Below are 24,392 nucleotides of genomic sequence, written 5' to 3'. Positions count from 1 at the left end.
CAATGACTCTTCGCGTTACATGTAGAGTAATTGGAGAATACATATAGAAGAAAAATGAGAAAATGTATTGAAAAGCGATTTAACACAACATCTAATAAAAATACACGATTCAATGTGTAGTTAGTTACGTAATTAGGAGAGTTGAATAGATTTACTTTAAATAGATTTAGTTGAACACATTTATGTTTCTTTCAACGTTCTTGTTTGCGTAGAGAATTAAACAGCAACGTAAAGTAACTGAAGTTTGACGAAAGAAAACGATGTAACAAAGATTTTGAAAGTAAAATCAAATCTCTGAATTAACAGATCTTCAAAATAACACGACTGTTGACAAGGATGTCGACAAAGATGTCGACATGGGTCTTATAAGTCGACTCGGATTATTTTCTCGGATCATTACATGTTGGCTAAAGCAAGAAATATACAGAACTGTGGACAGCATCACCGTGGAAGTTCGGTACGGTTTCTTTTTGTGTCGCTCAACTCAACTCACCATGAAACGCTGCGTATTCTGTCAGTCCCAATAGAAAACAGGTAAATTTTTGGGTGAATAATCCCGGTCTTTCCTTTACCTCCGCTACTATAATGAATGAAAGGTAGATTTTATCTTTTTCAGTCGCACTAAATTTTTATAGAAGCACAAGTAAATATATCTAAAATAATTATCTTGCGCTATTGTCTCGATATCTATAAGTATATGTAAGGGACTTTAAAATGAAAATATGAGGAAGTGTCAAGAAAAAAGTAAAAAGATTGTAGATGTATAACATTTTATTTACATATATTGAAATCCTATTTATATACACACACTTATGTTTTTGACATGTGCGTCTCAATAAGATATAATTCTATATTTTCCTTAGTTATCTTAATTAGATAATTAAAATGTAACGAAGCTACCTTTCATTTTTACACTTGTATGTACACAGATTTATATACATACTTCCTTTAGTTTTTATAGTTTCATACATTCATTTCATTTCGAAGCATTTTATTCTTAAAGTACTTCAAACAAATTTTTTAAAACTAACTTTTTTGCACAACTCCAAAGCTTCGGAAAACATAATTTATCTGGTTTCTTTGTGCTTCTTAATAAAACTTAAATCTATTATGATCCAATTCTTTATCACGTAAACTATACTTTTTTGGTCATGCATTATAAGTGTATGTGCCAATTTTAATCTTTATCTTTTTTAGCATTTGAATTCGATTGGATGCACTAATACAGGTCTTATTTGATCCATAATACACTGTAGATTAAGGCTTGTTATCTTATAATAAAATAATAAATAAGTGGAAAAAATATCGTATATTTTACATACACACATACACTTTTGTGTGTGTAAAATATAAATCTTGACCAATTAAATGTTTAAAATATATTTAACCAAACGAGTGTGATAATTTCAGCTGTATATGGAACAAATTTAAATCATTTGTATAATATATACGCTTTTACATTAATATTGGTACAAATGCTTTTAATGTGCATCAATATGTACTACTTACATACTGTAGCCAATCGAATTCATAATAAATAAAAACTGAGCACATCAAAATTTTTCAACGGTATTGTAGAATTTTTGCATTTGTTACAAATGCAATTTAGTATAATAATATATACAATATACATATTAATAAAATTAAAATAAATTCTTGTATAATACATTTTCTCTTTCAGAGCAATAAAAAAATAAAACAAAAATAAATTCTAATTATATTTAAACGGTTTTCTTTTTGTCATGTAAACAAAATACGTTGATACTGAAGATTTAAAAAATCTTAATGAGCCAGAATAAAAATATAATAAATAAGTGCTTGCTTCAATTTTCGTATTGCTTTGTCGGGACGGATACGTTACGTTAGGCCGCCTTGTACACGTCGCAGATAATTCTTTCGATCGGAATCACGCCGATAGTTGTTCTGAAGAATAGTTCCTCGATTGCATGTGCAGATACGGAGCGCAGAGTAGGCAGTAGCAATAGTAGCTTATTGAGTCTAAGGCTTCCGTAAGATGCGGCGCTAAGCCGTTGTCCTAAAGCTAATTGGGCGCTGTCCATCAGCCGGGCGACGCAAATCGCATCTCTGAGCCGACTTCCGGGACTAGGTGAGTTACTGCTAGTACTTCTACTGCTGGACACCGGCTCATTATCCAAACCGGCTTTAAAGAGCACTATCGCCCTGATACAGGCGAATTCGTGTTGATCTAGGTTCATTGCGTGAAAGCCAGCCAGAGTCTCCCGGAAACGGTTCACTTCGATCGCAAGCCCGATACTTTGAAGATTCAACGGTAGTAAAGGTGTCGGGTCTAGGGTTGGTATCATTTGCGCAGCGGCTAATAGAAAGAGCTCGCGCCAGGAAGACTCAAGCAACGTCAGCTGATCCTCCATGACGAGATTCGTTCCCGACACCAAATCTCGCGCCCAGTGTACGTTCAGGAAGAGTAATCTCGCGGCCTGCTCGCATATAGACTCAGGATTGATTGAGGGTATAAACGGCAACTGCAGATTCGGAATATTCGATGGCATCTAAAATAGATAATGCCCTCAATGTATTGTTGCTGTTAAAAATACATTTTTTAACTTTCCTCGAGTCTACAGAAACGTTTAACTTGCAAAAGTGTTTAAATCCTATAAAAAAATACATTTTATAAAAAAACATCTAGAAGATTTCTCATAAGAAAAATAAAACAAGTTAAAATTTTTCAAATTTCGTGAAAATTTTGTTCTAAATATATTCTGGATAATATATATATTATTTCTAAAGAACTTGAAATAAGTAATTTGTGATTAGTTCTAACTCATTTATATTTAATATATTATCAATTTTAATCAATTAAAAAATTTCTTTTTTTTTCTGTTAAGTAATTTTATATTTTTTATTTGTTACTTTTCTTTGGGTGTGCGATAAATAAATTCTTTAAAAGAACATTTAGAGAAACAAAACAAAATTAATACTATAGATATTAATATAGGAATATTAAATACAGACATACTTTTGACACTGTCAATGCGTTGCAATATGCCGGATGAGCAAGGGAAGGATGGGGCGTTGGCCCAGGCACGGAGATGCGTGATTCCGACGGCGCTTTAGGCAAAACAAGATCTAAAGCCGTTGGCGGCGGTGCTACCATACTATTCATAATTTCAGGTTCCTTAAAGTATAGAGCCATTTGCCTACGAAGTGTCGAGTTCCGTGGACCTCGTTCGTGTTGCACAGCTATAAAAAAGCGATATCATTTTTTGTTTACAAGGAAGATTAAAAAAACTTTTTCTAATTATTTATTTGTAATAAAAATTATTGATTTACAAAAAAAGTTTTTATTATAATTCTAAAATATTCTATTTTTTTTTAAACTTTAATATTCTTCAAAAATGTTTTTTATGTATCAAGAACTCTAGGTATTCACAAAATACTTCTGTTAAGCTGATCAGAACTATACGACCTTGAATTTTGTTAAAAAGTTAGCATCCCATTTTTAAAAAATTATTTAAAAATGATTATTAAGCGCATATGTCATTAAAAATCATAGAGAACTCTTCGTATCGTCAAAAAGAAGCAGAAATTATCATCAGAACTATTGTATCTAAAAATTAATTTTTCTAAAATTTTTAATTTTTTAAATATTTATGATAATTTTAATTTTTTTTTTAATATTCGAAAATTTTTTTTACATACCAGGAACTCTAAGCAATCGCAAATTGAAGCTATTAAGCCGCTCAGAAATATTCCACCTCGAAATTCGATAAAAAGTTAGCACCCAATTTTTTAAAAATGTAAAAAGAATGTTTATTGAGCTCTTGTTATTAACTATAGGGAACTCTTCGTCTCGTCAAAAGGAAGTGGGAACTCTAATCAGAACTTCTGAGTACTATAGTTGAGGTGCTAACTTAACATACCCAAAAATTCCGACTTATATTTAAGATTGCTTCTTAGTTAAGATATCCGTTGTTCTACTTTGATTATACAGCGCATTTATTAGTACATTACCTAATTTAATTATTGTGACTAATTCTTATTATAATACATTTTGGCTTTAACATTTATTATAGCAGTGACAATTATTTTAGACTGTTTAGAATAATTGTAATAACAAATTTGGTTTTAAGGCCATTCAATTTTCATTCTGGAAAATTTTTGTTATCTTTTATAGTTTTGAAAGAAGAAAAACCGATTTTTTTAAAGAGGTGTGTCACCCCCTTAGAGTGTTACAGATGAACTACTACTATACTCTATTTGCATACAAAATTTCTTTTTTTGAATTTTTGATTTGCCTAACTTCTCTTGTTAGTGATGACGTGTAATACATTAGCAAACAAAGAAAAGTAGGGGTGGTAATACAGATTAAAATTATAATAGATAAAATATTTTTTTAAATGGCGAGAATGAAAGTGCGAATAGCTCGAACGCCTCAATTACCGTCTTTGTTCATGCCGGCCTGAATACATTTTGCCAATCGGCAGGCACGACATTGATTCCGGTGTGTCTTGTCCACCATACAACCCCCTTCAGATTTTGCCTTGCACACATATTGACGATTCCGTCTAATTGATCGCTTGAAAAAGCCAGCACATCCGTCGCAAGCAAATATACCATAATGCTTTCCCGAAGAATGATCCCGACACACTTTACAAGGTATATCATAAAGAATGCGACCTGAAATGAAAAAGAAAAACATTTCATACAAACATTTTTCCAAAATTAGTGAAATAATTTTTTTGACTTTTCTTGTAAACGATCAGAAAAATCTGAAAAATGTACGAAGTGGGTGCAAGCAGCTTGTTTATCTACATTACTGCATATTTCAACAGGTAGCTGTTCCTTTAAAGAAATATTAAAGTAATTTGATCCTCTCGATTGACGCGACGTTTTCGCAAGGCAACGACTTCGGTAGCCTGTCGAAGGAACGCGCCTGACGTGAAGAGATACTTCATCATTCCCTCGTCAATCAATCCGATACAGGCTTCGCGTCAACTTCATCGCGTTCAACGAAGGAGTCGTTGCCGGCCGGCGAGTAAGCACGCCATTGTCGTTGACAATCGGTGAAAAAGGCGCGTTAATCTCGCTGAAAATGCCGGTATTTTGGTCGAAACCCGTTTACGAACGACAACACGAGCCCGCTGAATGACGTTTTGGACGTGAATGGATCGATTTGTCGCCAATGGTTCACGCAGGAGAGAACATGGTTCAATGTGTGTGCAGCCACACGCACACGTAAACCCTTGGCCCTTGGTGGCGCGGATAACGGGAGGGGTAGTTGGAGGTGCGCGCGTTTGTAATGAGGGTAGCAACTCCTTGTCGTGGGCTCCGCCTACGCCATTGAGACCGACGAGATTGTGAATGGGCCTGAATAGGACCGGATGTGGCTGCTGCATTCAGTGGTCCTAAGTGAGCAGCCAGAAACATGACACTTTGCTATCGGGCCTCCGATCTCTCTCGTCGGTTTCTTTATCTCTCTGCCTTAGTTATTATAATCGCGATGGCGACCAGTGCAAAAACAACGCGCCCAGAGCTCGTTTGATATCTTAAAACGCCGGTGTCGAATGCGCGCGCGCGGTAACTACCGTGCAGCAACCTGTTGATTGGTGCATTCTAACTGGCGAACGCTTGGCACACAAAAAACTTAAATAGTAAGATATGAGCGATAAGCAAATCAACATTTTAATAAACCCATTTTGCAATTACATAGGCATAATTGTTGTTATAAGAATTGACCGATCACTGTTGCATACAAGAAAAATATATCTGATTTCGATTATTCAATTCATACGTTCAATTATGATCGCTCATAATTATGTTCACGTAATTGTCTTTACTGTGATTGGCTAATTCGCTTACTGCTTAAATTTTTGTGTGTACCTATCAATGGACTCAACATTTGAGTAAACGCTCGCTACTATTGATGTGTTCTTCTAGATTTAAAAGTCTGGATGATTCAGAAGAATACATAACTTTAGACTTTATTTGCACGGAGAATGGACGTCTGGATGCGTCCATATGGTATTTGTCATTTTGGTTGAATAGTGTTTTCAAATGATACCTAAATGCATCCTGCAGATGGAGTTTCTGAACGCGATCTATAAAGTATTAATGAAAATAGTACAAAAGTCTATACAATTAGTTTAATAATTATATTATATTATTCATATTAAAGAATTATTTCGTAAGTTCTTTATCGGACGATAGATTAATTAACCCAAAATGATGGTCGGATGCAGATAAAAAATGCCCTGCTTATATTAATACAGATTGTGCTTCAGTTTGAAAACTTTAAGAACGACACAAGTGTTGTTTGGCGAATGGATTCTGAAATAAAGTTAGTTACTTTTGATGATTCATAAGGTAATCTTTATCAAACCCAGTCATAATAATAACTAGAAAATTACATTTTTTTATTATAGTTGTATCAGTTTTGAAGTAAGAAAATGATATAAAGTGTAAAATAATATTTCAACATACACAACAAGTATTGTAGACATATTGTAGACATTTTTTTAATTTGTCTAAAATCATGGCACATATTTTTACTGTACACCGTAAATCTTCGCATAGTTAATATAGCTATTTTCATCACATATTATGAATTTACTAGGTGTTAGCAGTCTAATGTGATACATAGAACTTTGTATTCAACTATCAAAAGCGCCTCGAGTTCAGTTTATTACATATAAGTCTACCATTTCTTGCATACTTCGATTGTCAATAATAGCGATATATCGAGAAGTTTCCCAGTCTCACGCGCACGCGAGCCGCTCTTTTTCTTTATAATATTCACGGTTAAAAGGCGCTCCCCCTTCTTGGCAGCGTATGTGATCGAGAGAAAAGACCTCAGTGTTCCTGGAGGTAAATCATTAACGAGGAGTTACAGTAATGCGCAAAATGCGGTGCATATGTTCAAGCGGAAAGCAGACGGGTTGCGGCCGGAATGACAGGGCTGGGCCCCCTCGCCGCGGACGAGGAATGTCCACCTTTTCTCTCCCTTCCCAGGAGGGAAAGTCCAGGACTCGCGCGGCGTCCACACACGTGTGCGCGCGTGTCCACGATCGCGGGCGCGCGTCGGAATCACGCAACGCGTTTCTGCACTCGCCGTCACGTGGTCGCATGAAATTTGCAGTCGGCTCTCTCGAGTCACTCGCGATTGAATTTTTCATCGTCGAGGAATCGAGCCGCGTATTCCGCCCGCTGGGTGCCGATCATCTTCCTTCTGCGCCGCGTCAAATATTCATGCGATATTTATAGTAACAATCGCGAACGGACTCTTCCTCCGTGTCCTCTTCGCCGAAGTAGGCAAGAGGGAAGAGTAGAAGAGAAAGAGAAGAAACTTAGGGGAGAAGAGAGAGCCCCTTTACGGGGTTGCTGTAAAAATCGCGTGAATATTTGATGAGGCGAGTGAATGCGCGCAAGCGCGCGTTTTCAATCGCGCATATATGCGAAAAATACTGTCATTAGCCCGGAGGTGTGGCTAGCGAAAAGAGGGGAATGTAAAATCGTACGTTTGGCGTATACGAACACGAAGACGGTTATAAGTACCGCTCTAAAGCGCGAGCACGTTGTTCCCCCATATCAATTATTTCATTTGAGCCGTATATAGCCGCACCGACGAAAACGGTCCCGAATGTTACGTTACGTCAGAATTGTAAACTTCAATGGAAATTGACACGTGGATACGTGGAACATCCGAAATTCGGAGTGGCAAAGGGGAATGGAACCAGGTTCTGCGAATATACGGCCGGATATGTAATTCACCGTGGCTAGTGGCAGTCTTTATTTCGGCTGGCGTTTTCTCTTTCTCTCCCTAAAAACCCGAAAGTTGCTACTGTGTATCGTGATCACGAAATTAAGGGAAAAGTTTGCTGCGCGCATCCCCACCGGTGCACATTCGCATGCAAAGGGTGTATACGAAAATAAGAGAAACGTGAGAGAGGGAGAAGGAAGGGGGAGAGACGCGGCGTAAAATATGTCCTCCAGCCAAACTTTCGTTGTACAAAATTACGAACTTCATCTAATTGCAAGGGGACTGATAGACCGAGTCTCCAGTCCGTAAAACGCACGTGACTCGTTTCATGCTCGGCGACGACGCATTGTCGCGTCGCCTCACTGTTCGAACGAATTTCCTCGGCAAATAATAACCGTCCTTCTGTCAAACTTTTTTTATATTGGTCTTCTGTAAATTTTGCTTTATAACACATTTGCATGTATCGGCAGGAATAAAATCTCCCTCGAAAGTCATTTATGTTTTATAATTACACATCTATTAAACTTCTTAACATCTTAATCATATTTTATTCACAGAATGATGATTAAAATATTATTATGTTTAAAAAAAATTTTTTTAATTTTGAAAGAGAGATACAAAAAATCTTGTCTATCATTAATTTATTATTATATATTCATACGGCTTGTAAGCCGTATATTGTAATAACATATTAAATTATTTATTTATTGTATATTAACAGATAATTAAGAGATAAAAAGGGACTGCATTAAGTGAAATATATTACAATATAAAGTATGGAAAAAATTTTATAAAATGTCCAACAATTAAAAGATTGTAAACTTTCAAAGATTTAGAATAGAACGCATTTATTATTATTTCCGGTACAGTAGAAATGTTTAGTTCGACAAATGGAAACCTGAATTTTTTCAAAAAAAAAATTTTCAATATTTACTTTTATCCATAATAATTCTAATAATACCAGTTATTACAATAATTATAATAAATGTTTCAAAAAATGCTTAATTCTGAAAAAATGCAGGCTTTTATTTATCAAACTAATAACTATTGAACTTTTTTTAATATTTTTATTGTACATTAATCACAATAGTAAATGCATTCTGCTAATAAATCTTTAAACATTTATAATTTTAGCATTTTCAAGAATAAGTTTATATGAATTTTTTTCACCTATTCAACCTCATTAATACTCTATATAATGTTGATTTACAGAGCGAACACCTTCTATATTTGTTTACCACAATTTAATTATATTAAAGAAAAATCATCACAAATGATAGAAAAATATATATATATAGATATAATTATGTATAATTCCTTGTAATGTTAAATGACTTGTTTCCCATCGTTCTATCATTTCACGCGCCATCAGGTGGTACGCAGTAAACCAGCATGGGAATGTAGTGACATGTGTTTAGACTTTTAGAGCCACCCGCTTGCTATCAGTGTATATTCATATATAATCGATCTAGAGCAATGTCTATCCGTCATCTGCTTGTCTCACAGACGCGAAAAAAACACCCTTTTTACATTTGCAAAGGTAGACTTATTCCAAAAATTTTAAAAGAAAAAACCGAATTTTTCATAATTTTAAGAATCCAATTAATTTTATCATTTTATTTATCAATTTGTCATCGTTATCATTACATATGTCTTAAACCAACAATTACAAACCAACATATTATTATTTGCGTATAAAACAATTTATAAAAGAAGGTGCTAAATTTAAATGCGGCATATTTTTTTCTATTTACAATTATCATATTATATGAAGTAAGAAAATCATCGCAAATTGTAGAAACATACATGAATAAAGTCATACACATAACTTTTCAAATAGGTTGTATAACTACATTTTAATTAACCCGATGTATCACACTGATTGGAAACCAAATGACGCTGTGTTCAACCACCCGCGTCAACCTGCTAGCCAACCACCACGGTGATTCGTTCATCGTTTTGAACCATCTGTCGTTATTTTCTCATGGATGACCTACGCTTAGGGATGAATCGTTTTAAATGCACGGTAATTCGTTACCGTGCATTTAAAGGCCACATGTTTGTTATTTCACACGAGATGAAATTAGCATGCCATGGCAGAAACCATGAGAATCGGCAATTGTAATAAGCACGCCACAATCGATAACTTCGATTGATCGCGACAGACAAGTCACAGAAATGCATGCACTGTAAATTTATTATTGTACGATATACGTCCATCTATTGCAACCTTGTTTTTGTAAAATAAAGGCCGTAATATAAATAATTTTGTAATATATTATAAATTATAGACCGATATTCATAGTCAGTTCTTATTTTAACCCTTCATGATCACTGTGGATCAAAATGACCTAAGCGTAATATAAATTATCTCAAAAATATTAGACTAAAATAAAAATTTGAAAATATAAATTTAATAAGTTATAATTTTTTAAATAAAAAATTAATTTTCCGAAGTTTCACACGTTAAGACGTTTTTTTAGTGTTAAAATTAATTTTTTTGTTACAACGCCATCGTTCCATTTTCTTAAAAGATGAAATTATACACCGTAATTTTTGAAGTCAATGAAACTATAATACTATTGATTTCAGTAACATTTAAAAAATGGTTCAGGTCATTTTAACCCAGAGTAACCATTATGTATTTTTTTTTTAAGTGTGACCATAAAGGGTTAAGGCTATCTTAAATATTTCAAATTGCTAATATAACTCTGCGATTGGTTTATGACATCTTAAAATTGTACTTAAAGCGATTTTAAATATAAGAATCGACCATACTGTTATAATAGACATTATAGAGCTTTTTTATGCATTGAAGGCAATAAACGTGCCAAACTCAAGTTCACTGTAGGTATCTAATTTGAAATTCAGGTAAAATCGTATAAAGTCACTGTCGTCACTAATAGATGCTAGAAAAGGAAAATAAAAGAAGAATAATTAAAAGTATAAAGAATAATTAAAAGTATAAAGAAGACGGTCTGAATCGAGCGGTAATAAAGTTCTTTTGTATAAAATAATTTAATAGTATACATAAAGGTTAGTATGACATAAAGGTAAAGAATATAAGAATATAAAGGAACATAATATAATAAAATTGAACGTTTTGGAACTCGCAGGTCCTTCTTCAGAGATTCTTGAAAGATGTTATCGACAGATAAGTCACAGAGATGAATAATCTTACGGTCAAAGAGACAGTGTGGTATAATTGTTTCGAAGAATTGATTTTCCTATTTTTATGTGAATTATGTACCATAATAAAATATGCGAAAACAACATCTTTATATATTCGTCTAATACTGTTGACCATAAGTGTTACAAATTTGTTACAAACATTAAATTATACAAAAGAATTTTTTTACCGCTCGATTTAGACCGTCGTTTCTTTATACTTTGCATTGCAAAAAATGAGCGAAATCTAATTAAAAATAATTAAATTGTAAAGAGCAAAAGAAAAACTAATACATATAATATAAAAATAAATTTTCTATGTTTTTAGAAAAAGTATACAAAATCATGAATACAAAATGTCTCGAATTTAAATGGCCAAACTTCGGAAACGTGATCAATAAACTAAGAAAAAGAAGTCCTTTAAAATCGCAAAAGCATAGTTTTTAGTTTTGTTATTTATTACAAATTTATTCATACTTATTTATTCACATTGTCACTTGCTTAATACTGATCGATACAGATAATGTTCAAAATGTTGGCCTCTTGGCAATAATATATACACATTTCATTTTGTATGGACAGCTTAGATGCTGTAGCCAAATATTGATCTGATCAATATAATGACTCTCCGATCTGGCACAATTTTTCATCTGAAAATCGATGCACATATACTCTCACACTGTCTCTAAAAGAGAAATATCATTAAGAAAGTGACAACGTAAATAAATAAGTGTAAATGAATAAATAATAAATTAGTTAAAAAATTAAAATTACAATTAATCATTTTTTGCGATTTTCTCCAAAATAAAACAAAAACGCGCGCGCGAGCATATCTTTAAAGAATTCCTCTTTTTTTTTAGTTTATCGATTCCCTACCGAAGTTCGCCAATTAAATTCGGAACATCCTGTATACATTTAATTGTTAAATTAATCTTGTCAGATATACTTAGATAATTAAATCTACAGAAATAGATTTTGACAGAGCATACTACTTATTTCTAATGACAGAAAGAACAGAAAGATTTACACAGTCTATAATATCTGATACTCTATTGGCAAATTGTCGCCAGAAATATGACAAAGCCTGTTGATTGCTAGCAGATTGATGGTACAGACCGAGCAGAATTTGCAGTTCGGTTTCCGCGCGCAGGTACAGTTTGATTACTGTCGCTAATCTAATTATGTGAAAGCTTTTGCTGACAGAACGAAAACAGAATGTGATCGCAGTTGATGCCAGTCTACTGATATTTCTGATCACATCTGTTGTCAGTCTACTAAAATTTTGCGAACATATTTTGCTGAATAAAAGCAATTTTCTAGCTGCTATTGCAATTTTTAGAAAAATTTATCTCATCGGTAAAGTTCTTTCACCAAAAATATAAAATTTAAACAAATAAGTTGAAAATAAGAGAAAAGAGCCAAATAGTTTTCTTAAAAATTATAAATATAATGAATTCAAATCATAATACATTAAAATCGAATAGAGTAAAATTAGTAGGTAAAATTCGCAGACGTTTCGACACCGATCGGGTCATTTTCAATGTTATATCTTAAACTCAAGTATAATAAAATTAAATGAACGAATAATAATAATAAAATTAAATATGTGTACTTAAATATAATAAAAATTAACGAGTAAAATTGTGTATAAAAATTAAAGAGTCAAAAGTATAAAATTAAATGTGTATAAATTGAATATGAATCTTCCTTTCTGTGTTATTTCGCAAAGTTACATAAATCTATAATAACAAAAAGTATATAATTTAAAATTTAAAAATTATGAATATGTATATTGTATAAAATATAAATTGTTACCTTAACAGAGATGTAATAAAAAATGTACGCTCTATAAAATTCCAGTATGTTTAAATCCATTATTAAATAAATATAGTCTAAAATTACAGCTGTAAAAATTCGACTGTTCTCTTTGAAATCAAAATAAGAAATGAGTAGGCAGAAACCTCAGGAAAGGACAGAAAAAGGAAAAATTAAGAGGTGGAAAGAGAATGTATCATATTAGTATAACAATCAGGCAATGACTCGGTATCATTTTGTTTATTTATGCCATGTGTTTGTTTCTTTATATGAACCATTTCGGATATCAATCTTTTATTATAAGACGGTTCCATATCTAAAATTTTTACATTGCTCCAATTAAAATCATAATTTGTTTCTATTCTATGATTAGATATTACAGATGGAGATTTAGAAGTTTTATTAATATCCGAAGAATGTTCATGTATTCTTGTTTTTAATTGTCTCTTAGTTTGGCCAACATAACTTGCATCACAGTTGTCACAGAAAATTTTATATACCACATTTTGGTTGTGTGTGTATTCCAATTTATCCTTACCTCTTTTTATGAAGTTATTAATATATTTATATATTAAAGCAAGACGGTAAAATAATTCATTATATTTTTTGTTTTAACAATTGTTTATACTGAAGATATACAAGTATTTGTAAAACGTATGTGAATCTTTATAAAAATAATTTTGGAGAAACTATTATATATGTATATATAAATTCTATTAAAAACTTTATTCAGGTAAATCTGATATTATTGTTATTAAATAAATTTCATTAAATGTGATTTATTTATATGTGTGTAATGTAAAATGTGAGATAAATTTTCAGAGCAACATAATCATAGAATAGTTGAGACTTTATCAATAATAAAAAAGAATAACGAGAAAAAAAATTATTAAATAGTCTGAATGAAAATTTAGCACGTGCAGTAAATATGTCCACATAGGAAAAGCATGTTAAAGTTTTTAGAATGAAATATCTAAAAATATGTTTAAGTTTTCAATAATATTAAATAAATATTCAAAATCAAAGATTATTTGATATTCGCTAAGATTCTCGCAAGTGCTTTGATACGCGTATATCTGTATATATAGAATCTCGATTTAAAAACTAAAACAAGGCGTCTAAGGTAGGCTTCCACTACAATGCCTTACTGATGAGTCCAGTAGTGGAAGTTGGGACGAAACGTCATAATTACGTGATATTCTTCGCAATATATTAGATTGATTTAAAGATTTTAACGAAAATTAGCTCATTGCCCTTATTTCATTATATTAGTTGTTTAATACTTATTGAGCTTTATCATAAATATTCAAAGATTATTTACTTGAAGAGGCCGGCATCTTTGATGGTGGAATTGGCATATGTGGCATCTGTGACTCCTGATTCTGCATCCTTCGTGATCGTCACTACACAATAGTCATCGAAGAGGCTCGAGACAAAACCAATCGCACCGTGTACACAATAAGATTTTTTCTCAAAGCCGGACTTTTCGGGCGGCTAATCTTCCGTGTTTTACGACATCACTTTCTGGCTGTGGACTAACTCGGGATGAAATGTGACTGTGAGAGTCACCTTAGTCGAGACTTTCTGATGCCAAGCACCGATAGTGAACAGCTTTGATGCTGCTATAGGGAAAACAAATCTCATTGGTCGAGGGCTTCCCTACCCTCGGCAAAGGGCGGATCTGACGAAAGGAGTGGTTCGTTCCTGACATTCGGGGGATGAACGTCACCGCTACAAAGCGACAGGGGTTGCGTCATCATCCCCGCCACTGCGAGTATCGCTTTGCGAGAATCACCTTTGAACGAAGGTGAGAAGAAAGGTAGCTTCAGCCTCACACCCCATACGGAGTTGCGCATGAAAATCTTATCGTATTATTTTAAATTTGTATTGAGCCCAATCAAACCATAGATAGATAGAAATTAATTATTAACGTTCTTGCTGGCAATCACTCATGAATTCCAGTAAATTCAAAAAGATATCTATAAAATTTTCTAATCCAGTACACACAGATATCCCTCTACTTACGATGTTCCGAGACTTTGATCGTAAATCAAATAGTGCAAATAATGTACCAAACTTATTGTTTTTTTCTCTTTTAGTATATATAATATTTTTATTTTATTAATTATAATAACAAAATAGATGCGACATTCCCATAAATGCGAATTGGACGCAGAAAATAAATTTGCCTTGTTGATTTCTATATGTTACCGCTTTATGTGCAATATTACACTTATAAAGGCGCCTCCAGACATTATAGCTAATATACGCCAATTTTAAATTTCACACATGACATACATAATTATCCATATTAAATGTAGTCAATATTTAGCGAATGTATGCAAAGTTGAAGTATGTGTATATTATCTGGAGGCACCTTAAGAAAGTGCACTTATAATTGCTTGTTTCCAGTAGTAGTATCATCGTTGTACAAAATGTTATATCCTAGACGTAAAAAGATTTTAATGTTGTTTTCATCAGTAATGGAATTTGCTTTTGAATGGAACTTTCACGTTTGACTCTCAATAGCCTGATCCATTGATCCATATTTTTTGGTTTTTACGTTATTATACGATGCTTATATTTTTATGCTTACAATCTTTATGTGAAAAAGTACGAGAAATCCGGATATTAAAATTGATCGAAAAGATTTCTGTAAGATTCTCTAATCCAGTATTTTTACGTTTTGCCTTGCGAGAAAAGTTGCTCGCAATTTTATGAATTGTAAAATAAATGCTTTAATGCAAAATGACTGATACCAGTATTGTATTAATATAGAAAACAGCATATCCGTTTATTTGAATATTAAAACAAGTAACTGTATTCGCAGTATCATTAAGCAATTCAAAATAAAAATTCCCACATCGTTGGTCTAGCTAATAGCTCCTAATTCTGCGGCGCCGTAATTCTGGACGTGTTCTGTTTAGGAATGGAATTAAATCCCTCGCTTTTGCAGCCGTTGAGATTCGTTGATGCGTGCGCTTGGAAGAAGCTCAGGTAGAGGGTAGAGACTTTTGTCGAAGTTTCGCCATTCAAAATGCTGTGGAGATACGTGGAGGAGGTTAAACGGTGGAGTGCATATACTTGGAATAATAGCAACGCCGCCAGATGCGCTGCGCCTGACTCCCTGACTCCATCTTGAATTATCTCGTGCTTGATCCCTACGGAGCTCCCCCTTTATAAATGTATATATATGTGCGTGTGTATATCGCGCGCGAAACAAGATTGGGGCGCGAGTTGTTCTTACAGTCGGTGAATTACGCCAGGAATCCGTCATAACCGATGTAATATAGCGGAGATTGGATCTCTCGATGGCATATCACGCTCCCCCTCGTCCGAAAGAGTCCTACTCGAATCGATGTTATCTTTGCAGATTACACCAGGTGTATTTTTATGATGCTTCGCAGGAAGCAACGGAGATACTCGCGAGGGTGCTTTGATAATCCTTGTAATTAATTGCGTTAATCGAGCTTATTAATCTTTTTATAGATTCGAGTTTTTAAATATCGAAAGAAAGGTCAAACTTTTTTTATCTTATTTCCAATTTGATATTTTACGTCATTTCTATATAATATGTTAAATAAAATTAAAAAGTGAAAATTTTTATTAGAGCATTGTTTCGATATTTGTTGAGAAATCACTCCTAAATATGTATATGTATAACTATTATTATATCTCTCGATAATTACAAAGTAAAAATAAATTAAAAATTACTTAAAACAAAAAAGTTTATGACATATTTATTTACAAAACTTTTATATTATAGATACGAATATTTACGCATATTTTACGCATTTCTGTAATCTTTTTTTTAAATATTGACACAGTCCAAAAACATGAATATGCGATAGAAAAAAATTTCTACGCGAATAGAAACGTGTTCTCGGTTTGAGTTATATGTGTTTGCACCCTCCACTTGGCCGCCATTGAGAGACCGCCGATGCGGCCGAATGTTCGTCGGACCGTACACCGTTTTGGCTTTGGCTTTGGTGCAATATGTCAGGATAGAAGATTATCTATATACGTAACTGTCTCGGGAATACGGAACCTAACAATAGCCATGTTGCGTCTCTATTTCTTGAAGGGAGAAAAGTTTCGCGAGACAAATAAGAGATTCAAGTCGCTTTGTCAAAAAGGCAACGTGCCTAATACTACTAGAACTAGCATTTTTCTGTTGTAACTGTGTCTAAAAAAGTTTATTTTTTGTCAATATTACAGAAGATTTTAATTGTTTTAATCATTCATTTTACCTACTAAAAACATAACATGGAACAGATAAGTGTTAAGTCTGATAATCTGAGGTTATTGAGTATAAATTATTGCGTATTTCCAAATTTGTAAATATAACTTATTGTAGTTCAAATTTTGCAATTATTTGTACTATATAAAATTTCAAATTTTGTTGCATATATAATTGTATAATTACAAAAAATTGTATAATTCATTCTTATACAATATTATAATTCTATTTTTATCACCTTATACAATTTATTTTTGTAGAGTATGTTGATGCCAGCAAAAACTAGAAATAATTTAATTAAAATTTATTCAATTCGTGATATTGGAAGGATATTAGAATACTTTATTTTTATTAATTTTACACAGAACAATTTAATTCTTACGTAAAATAAGTTGTCATCGAAAATCTTTAGAGGAAATACAAATAAGAGAGAAGTCAAAATTTTTCGTCAAAGTAATTTGGTACTTACAGTAACAGTCAAATATAAATATACAAGTACAAGTGTATCAGTTTTATAAACTGTGCACTGATTCAATTTATTGAACTTGAAACAAAATCATAAACTAAAATAATCTCATAATTATTTTACATAATTTCGACAAATCGATAATCAATTAATTTAATTATGAAATTATTATTTTAGTTTATTTAGTTTACGATTGTGAGTTTAACGATTTCGAGTTTAACAAGTTGAATCGATGTAGATCTATAAAATTGATAAATGCATTTGTATATTCACATATAAATACTACTAAGCACCATAAGATTGCTTTGATCAAAAATAGCTTCCTTCTCTCTTATTGACGTAAATATTGTACCTCTTGGTTTATTTCGCATAAATTTCTTTAGAAGAAGGTCTTCTATATAGAACACTATTTTTACAAGGGTTTCATTATTCATTATTTCATTATTCCGCTACTGGATGTTGATTTTTATTTCTCAAAAGAAAATATCTCTTAAGAATGAAAGTATAATCTTGTTAATTAAAGATCAATTAAGGGGTTGGGCGGAATAAAAGCATAATTCTACTTAGGCCCTTTTTTTGGAGATTAATGCAAATAAACAGAGAATTGATATTGCTTACATTAATAAAATATGAATTTATTTCTATTGTTCGATGGTAGTGAACATGATATAATCTATGGAAAAAAGGCCTTAATCGATTTAGGCTATTGTTCCGTAGATCTATATTAAGGTATAATAGAGGTTGTTTTTGTTGTGTAGGATGTGTCATTCAGGAATGTATTTTCTGTGTTTGCGACAAAAAAAATCATCTCGGAAAACCCTCATAGACCATCCTCTCCAAATTTCCTTCACTCGTACAAAAATGTTTTACAAAACTAATAATATTGCGTTAGGTCGTTTATATTGTATAGTATGCTACGTCGTACACATATATTTCTACGTTATCAGTGTAATTATAACAAAAATAAAGTATTCTGATGACTTTTTTTTAAACAATTCGATACCGACTTATAATTAATTTTATGAAAAAAAGCAAAAATTGCATGTAATATATTGTTTAATCAATTGTCGAATTGTTAAAAATTGTCGTAAAATTACTTGCTCACGTTATTTTAACTCTCTCTTTTATCAAAATCAAGATTTTATAATTAGATCTTTATTTCGTTCATCTCTTCAATTAGAAGCTTGTATTAAAGAGTGACATATGCCGAAGAACGATATGATGAAAATTAATAAAGAAGGTCGATGACTAACTACGAAATATATGTTAGCAACCAATTTCTTAGCTTTTTTCAAAATAAAAATATTCAGTATTGATCCATCCTTTAGCTCATCAGGAGAGAAACTGCTTTTGTAAACCACATATCCAAATTTCCTGACGTTTTGTGTTCTAAGAAAATTCTATATTTTTTTTAAATAATACATCTGCTTTCGCAAATCACTCATAATATTACTGTTACGTAAACAAATTACTATACAAAAATATTTTAAAATATAACAGAAAAGATTATTTATATTTTTTAATATATTACATTTAATCCATCGTGATCATCTGGAAACTCCAAAAAAGTTTAAAGCTTTATATCTCTAAAAATGTCATATTCTTATACTAAATGAATTATTTTTTTATATCTATAATAACTTTCTTTAACTTTTATTTAAAAAAAAAAAACGGTCTTCTTTATTTTTCAGGATAAATACCTTTTTTGAAACGTGGACTATTTTTTATAAAAGTGTCATATCTGTGGAGTATAGCCATAAATTTTTAACAAAAAATACTAAAAATTAAAATAGTTATAATTATTTTAATTAAAAAACGCATTTTTCAAGAACTTTTACCTTGCGATTTTTGTTAATATCTAATAATTAAAATTTCTAATTTGCATTTCCATGTTTTACAAGATCTAAAATATGTTTTTAAACTAACTTTTGTAATTTTAAAGGACAGTAACTGTGAGTACAGCAATCAATTAAAGTGTTGAAGTACTTGGGGTTATTTTTCCCCTCTGTGTAACCAATATAAAATTCTCAGGAGATGTGACACGAAGGGTTAATAATGAGAGATAATTTGGCATATAAAAGCCTTATACTTTTATGTATTTTTTTTATATTTATATGATGGAAAATATGATTTAAAAAAATACATTTAGATATAATCAAATTTTATTAAATTTTATTTTAAATGTAAAATAACAAATAAATTAATAAAATATCACTTAAAAAAATACAAAATTTTTAATTTTGTTTTTCAATGGGATTTATTGAATATAAAATTCTATATTAATAAGATTTTTCCAATCCATTTAATTGAAATCAACAGAATTCTAAAATTATATTACATATCTCTCTATTATTTTACTGTTCAGTACTTTTAAATTTTAATTTATACAATATAATTGTATCTATACTTCTGATGATAAATACTTTTTTATTGATATCTAAGTAAACCTAAACAGCATGATGCAACGTGGAAGCCATGAGATTAAATAATTATAGTTTGCGTGATCGAGCAAATCGTCAGTTCGTCTATCAGAGACGTGACGGAGTGATTAGAACAATGACGGAGCACCTACCTGTTGCTGCCTCCATCTAGATACCATCATGTACATCAGCAACGTTAGGATAGCAATATTATGGGAACTAACAAGCATATGGTCGGTTCAATATCGCATAAACGCGAGCATCGGTGATGCCCTCGCGTTTTACCTGATCGTTGGGGGAGTAAAGCAGGCGCCCTTTGACGATGAAATCAAACGAAAATCCGCCATATGCACGAGTTCGCGCTCATGAGAACACTTGAGTCTTCGAATAAAAGTAATTTGACATGGGAAGTTTCAGTAAAAAACGCTTTACGCGACTTTGTATCGACAGTTTACAAAAATTTCTCAACACACATATACATTTTATAGTATTATGTTAAATTTATTTTAACTCATGATTCTCATAAAATCACATTGTCACGCGAAAATAGAAATATTATTCTCACAAGAATAGTTCAGGATCAAATATTTTTCTCTAAAGTCAAATATTTGTAGATTTTCACCAAGATTTGGCGGTACAATACGTCGTAATAGTGACCCGTCGACTTTTAACCCTTTCGGCTGCCCGGCGACCATGAAGTGGTTGAAGTCCTCCGTTATGGAAGACATAAAAATGACGGGGAAAAAACGAGGGCTCGAAGACGTCGACGTCCGTTAGTCGGCCGGAAATTCAGTGTTATGAAAATCAGACGTCGTGTCGGTTGATCTGGCATGCGTAACGGACTTTTCGCTGTTTTCGCGTTCTTCTCCTGTTCGCAAAGTGGGCGGTACAGAGTGTAGAACGACAAGTAGTTACACCGGCTAGTAGATCAGAAATCAGAGACGGCGCACCTTGAGAAAGAAGACGAAGGAGCTTCTTGAGGAATACCTTACAAGACGCGCATCCATCCTGGGCGGAGACATCCGGCCTCTTGTTACGCATTCGTCTGTACGCGAGAGACTGCTTAAGATTGTCGTTATATCAGAAAAGAGAAAGAGAGAGAGAGAGAGAGAGAGAGAGAGAAAGAGAAAGAAAAAAAGGCAAGACATTCGGTGGGAACCATTTCTGAAACCAATTTGCAAAGGAGGATCTTATGATGCAACGTACTTTTGATGGGAGGATTATTCTCTTTATAGTTTGATTCTTCGTGAAAAGATTCGATTGAGGTACATTTAATAAAAAAATAAGAAGCATAAATCTTAATATTTTTAACATAATTATATGATATATAATTTATGTAACTTAATTTTTATTTATAATTATACATTTCAGCTTTCATTACAATGCTGTTGAAAATATTGATGTATTTTTGTTTATAGTTTGTATAGACATTGTTATGTGTTCGGTTTTATGTAACATAATTTTCTATATTTCTTCAGTCACAGTTATGTATTTATTTTCTTATATATTTATCCCCTTATTTACATTTAAATCAACGCAATTTAATTTTTTAGCAAAATCATTTTCATAGCAAAAGAGTAGTAAAAAATTAATACAAAATAATTTCTACTATTTTTCAAATAAAAATTCTTGAAATTACACATTCGTGATTATACGTGTAAGTGAAATTAAGTTGGATAACATCTCTTTATTGGGACGGTTCACTTTGAGCTTCATGCATTGCAATGGCCGACCATCTCAACGAAACCACTCCCACGTTGGACTCCCAAGAAAAATGTCTTCTTGCACGGATCATATGGGCCGTGCAGCATGTAAGAAGCATCCCCGTCAATTCTCGTAGTCGTCCACACTGACTGTGAAGCGCAGCTTTGAATGGTTGCTCTGAAAAAGCGCAGCGGCCCCCGACCAAGTGACGTAACTCGAACCCGCTGTCAGCACTGACAGTGTGCTGACAGTCGATTCTTTGTCAGCATTGTCGATCTTACCTACTATTACATTCATTTCATTTTTCTCTCCCTCTTTTACTCGAGATAAAAATAAATTTCTTAAAAGCTGATCTTTTTATGATTGTTTGGATGGCTATTATCAGTGGAAGTTAAAAACCGTTCTACACAAATCGATGTAAAGATGTAAATTTAATAAAAACATATGAACGCGAGTTAAAATCCTCAATATATTTTATTGTGCTATTTAATAAAATATACATTGGATATTTTATCAATCGAGATATCTCACTTTTACATTCAAATTACATCGTATACAATGATTTTAATGTACACTAAGTGCGTATCAGTTCTATCAATGGAAAACGCTATTAATATACAAAATTATATTTACTATACATATAATAATTTTTTTTCAAAATATTATATATTATTTTTAATATTATATATTATTTATAACTTGTATTATTTATACTATATTATTTTTTTTTTCTTTTTGTACTTCTTTGTGCAGTTCTTCCTTTTTTGTCTCATTTACTCTTCTCCATCGAGCCACAGACTCCTCTTAACAAACTTTCATCATCCCTTTCACAAGTTGCGCGCCTTTTTTCGCCGGTTCTTCGTACCCTGTTAACGAGTGCCCCCGTCGTTCGCTCTCATTTCGCTCTTCAGCTTCTCGAATTTCCACCGGCATTTCGGGGCTCGCCTTCCCCTTTTCATTCGTGTCCTCGCCAAGGCGATTCGCCTTTTGACGAAGTGCTTCTTTAGTTTGAAAACGCACGTCATTCAATACTCCCACGCCAAACAAAGCGCTTCCGGAAACGCCGTGAGATTTAACTATCTCACTGCATCGCGCATCAGGTACCTATCATATGTAGTTGATGCTGGCTGATTTACTTCACGTCAAACCTGTACATCACTGATCGACGAAAATTCCCACACGAAGAAAACATATTTTTTTTGTATAAGAGACAAAAACGAATGCATTTAATTAGCAGTTTTTAAGATCGCTTTATTTAAAAAAATATATAATAAATAATAATTCTGTGTGTGTTAAATAAAGCTTTATATTATATTTAATTAAGCTTTCAATTGTAAGAATTTTAAATATATATATATATCTGATTCTGTAAACTGTGCGCCGAAATATTTTTTAGGTTTAAAACGCATGAGAAGAATCGTAGTAATATCACTTTATTAAATTGACAAGACTTGAAATATTATATATATATATGACGTTTATTTATTATAGTTACTGATTATTGCAACAAATATTGTGGAAATCTTGATGATTGAATAGATATAAAATACTCGTTCCGAAAAGTTGAGAATTTCAGGTTTAATTTCATTTGCTGAGACAATATTTTTTGCAATAAAATTATTTACTGATTTAAGATTAACATTTAATAATTAATATTCTTACAGAGAAGCTTATTACTTATTAAAAATTATTAAATTACTTGTTAATTGATTACAGTAATATCATGTTATTAATTTTTTTCACGATTGCATTTTGATATCAAATCGAAAAAGATTTCAGCGGGCAGTTTACAGAATCAAATATGTATTATATATTGAATTCACAGAATTATTTAAATACTAAAATCTACTTTGACCAAATATAGGAATTCTCTTATTTATAAATAAAGAATCAACTGTCAGTAGTGCCGAAAGGCTATTAAAATAGTGTAAATAAGGAACCTGCATAGCGATATTATATATATAATATACTTATATCAGTAAATAAAAGCCAAAAATATTTAGTTAATAGGCGCTTGTGATGTCAAAGAGAAAGCGAGTGCTAGGGCAAAATATTTGAAAAAAAAATATATAGAGGTACTAATGATGAAACCTTTGTTGTTGTACACCTAACGGACAGCCATAAAAGTCGGCGCCATAAGGATCATAAGACATTGTGAGAAATGCGAGTATCTTTGGCACGTCGTAAAACATAGCAAAAAATGATTCATAGTATAACTAATATAACTTAGGTCACGTTACACACTTATTTAAGTTCACGCGCACGTTACAAAAACATAATTTTATAATTAATTATATAATTTGAATTATAAATATTTATATAATTAATTGAGAGTTTTAAAAACAAATTTTACAAATTAAATTAAAAATTATTTGGCAAAAGATAAATGGATAATAATCTTTCGCATCTATTCTAGATAGATTACTTTGTTATCGTTACGTATCATTAACGAGTAACAGATAATTGCTAACCAGAGATTCTACTAATCGATCGCTATCAATCAATCTTTCAATCTTGTCGACGGAATGACACGAGATAAACGAAAAATAGAAAGAATCCACGCGGTGAGACGTGATTCATACGAAGCATAGTACGCGGCGTTCTAAGGCAAGGGATGGCGTGACGAAGAGAGAAATCCAGGGGAGAGAATGTATGAAAAGGAGGGAAAACGGAGCGCACGTGTTTCTTGTATGGAAGCGTTCACACGAGGACCATCGTAGTCGGTTAATCTAATCATTCGAATATAAGGTACATCATGTATACAGGGCGTTCTTGCTATCTACAGATTCTTTATAAACAATTTGTGATGTAATATTTGCTAAATATAATCGCTGATTATTTGAT

The 24,392-nt window shown here is 32.2% G+C and overlaps 1 protein-coding gene across 1 annotated transcript; it reads right to left on the bottom strand.

Moving 5' to 3' along the window:
* Nucleotides 1-1,862: 1,862 nt before the first annotated feature.
* Nucleotides 1,863-14,106, bottom strand: tll (nuclear receptor subfamily 2 group E member tailless). Its single transcript, XM_018551872.1, has 4 exons — nucleotides 14,040-14,106; nucleotides 4,420-4,656; nucleotides 2,996-3,219; nucleotides 1,863-2,528 (listed from the first exon to the last, which is right to left on the bottom strand). Exons 1-4 carry the CDS (start codon nucleotides 14,104-14,106, stop codon nucleotides 1,863-1,865), a joined length of 1,194 nt encoding a protein of 397 aa, XP_018407374.1.
* Nucleotides 14,107-24,392: the final 10,286 nt, after the last annotated feature.

This window comes from Cyphomyrmex costatus, unplaced genomic scaffold (genome assembly GCF_001594065.2).
Source record: "Cyphomyrmex costatus isolate MS0001 unplaced genomic scaffold, Ccosl1.0 scaffold148, whole genome shotgun sequence".
Taxonomy (NCBI): Eukaryota; Metazoa; Arthropoda; class Insecta; order Hymenoptera; family Formicidae; genus Cyphomyrmex; species Cyphomyrmex costatus.
The sequence above is the reverse complement of the archived record's forward strand: the minus strand, read 5'-3'. Positions and strand labels throughout refer to the sequence as shown.

Excerpts from the sequence above, each read along its gene's own strand:
- tll (XM_018551872.1), bottom strand. The coding sequence starts at position 14,106 with ATGCAGAATCAGGAGTCACAGATGCCACATATGCCAATTCCACCATCA. Across the intron at positions 3,220-4,419 it reads GGCCGGCATGAACAAAGACG|CTGTGCAACACGAACGAGGT; the intron begins GTAATTGAGGCG and ends GCTTTTTTATAG. Across the intron at positions 2,529-2,995 it reads ACGCATTGACAGTGTCAAAA|ATGCCATCGAATATTCCGAA; the intron begins GTATGTCTGTAT and ends TATCTATTTTAG.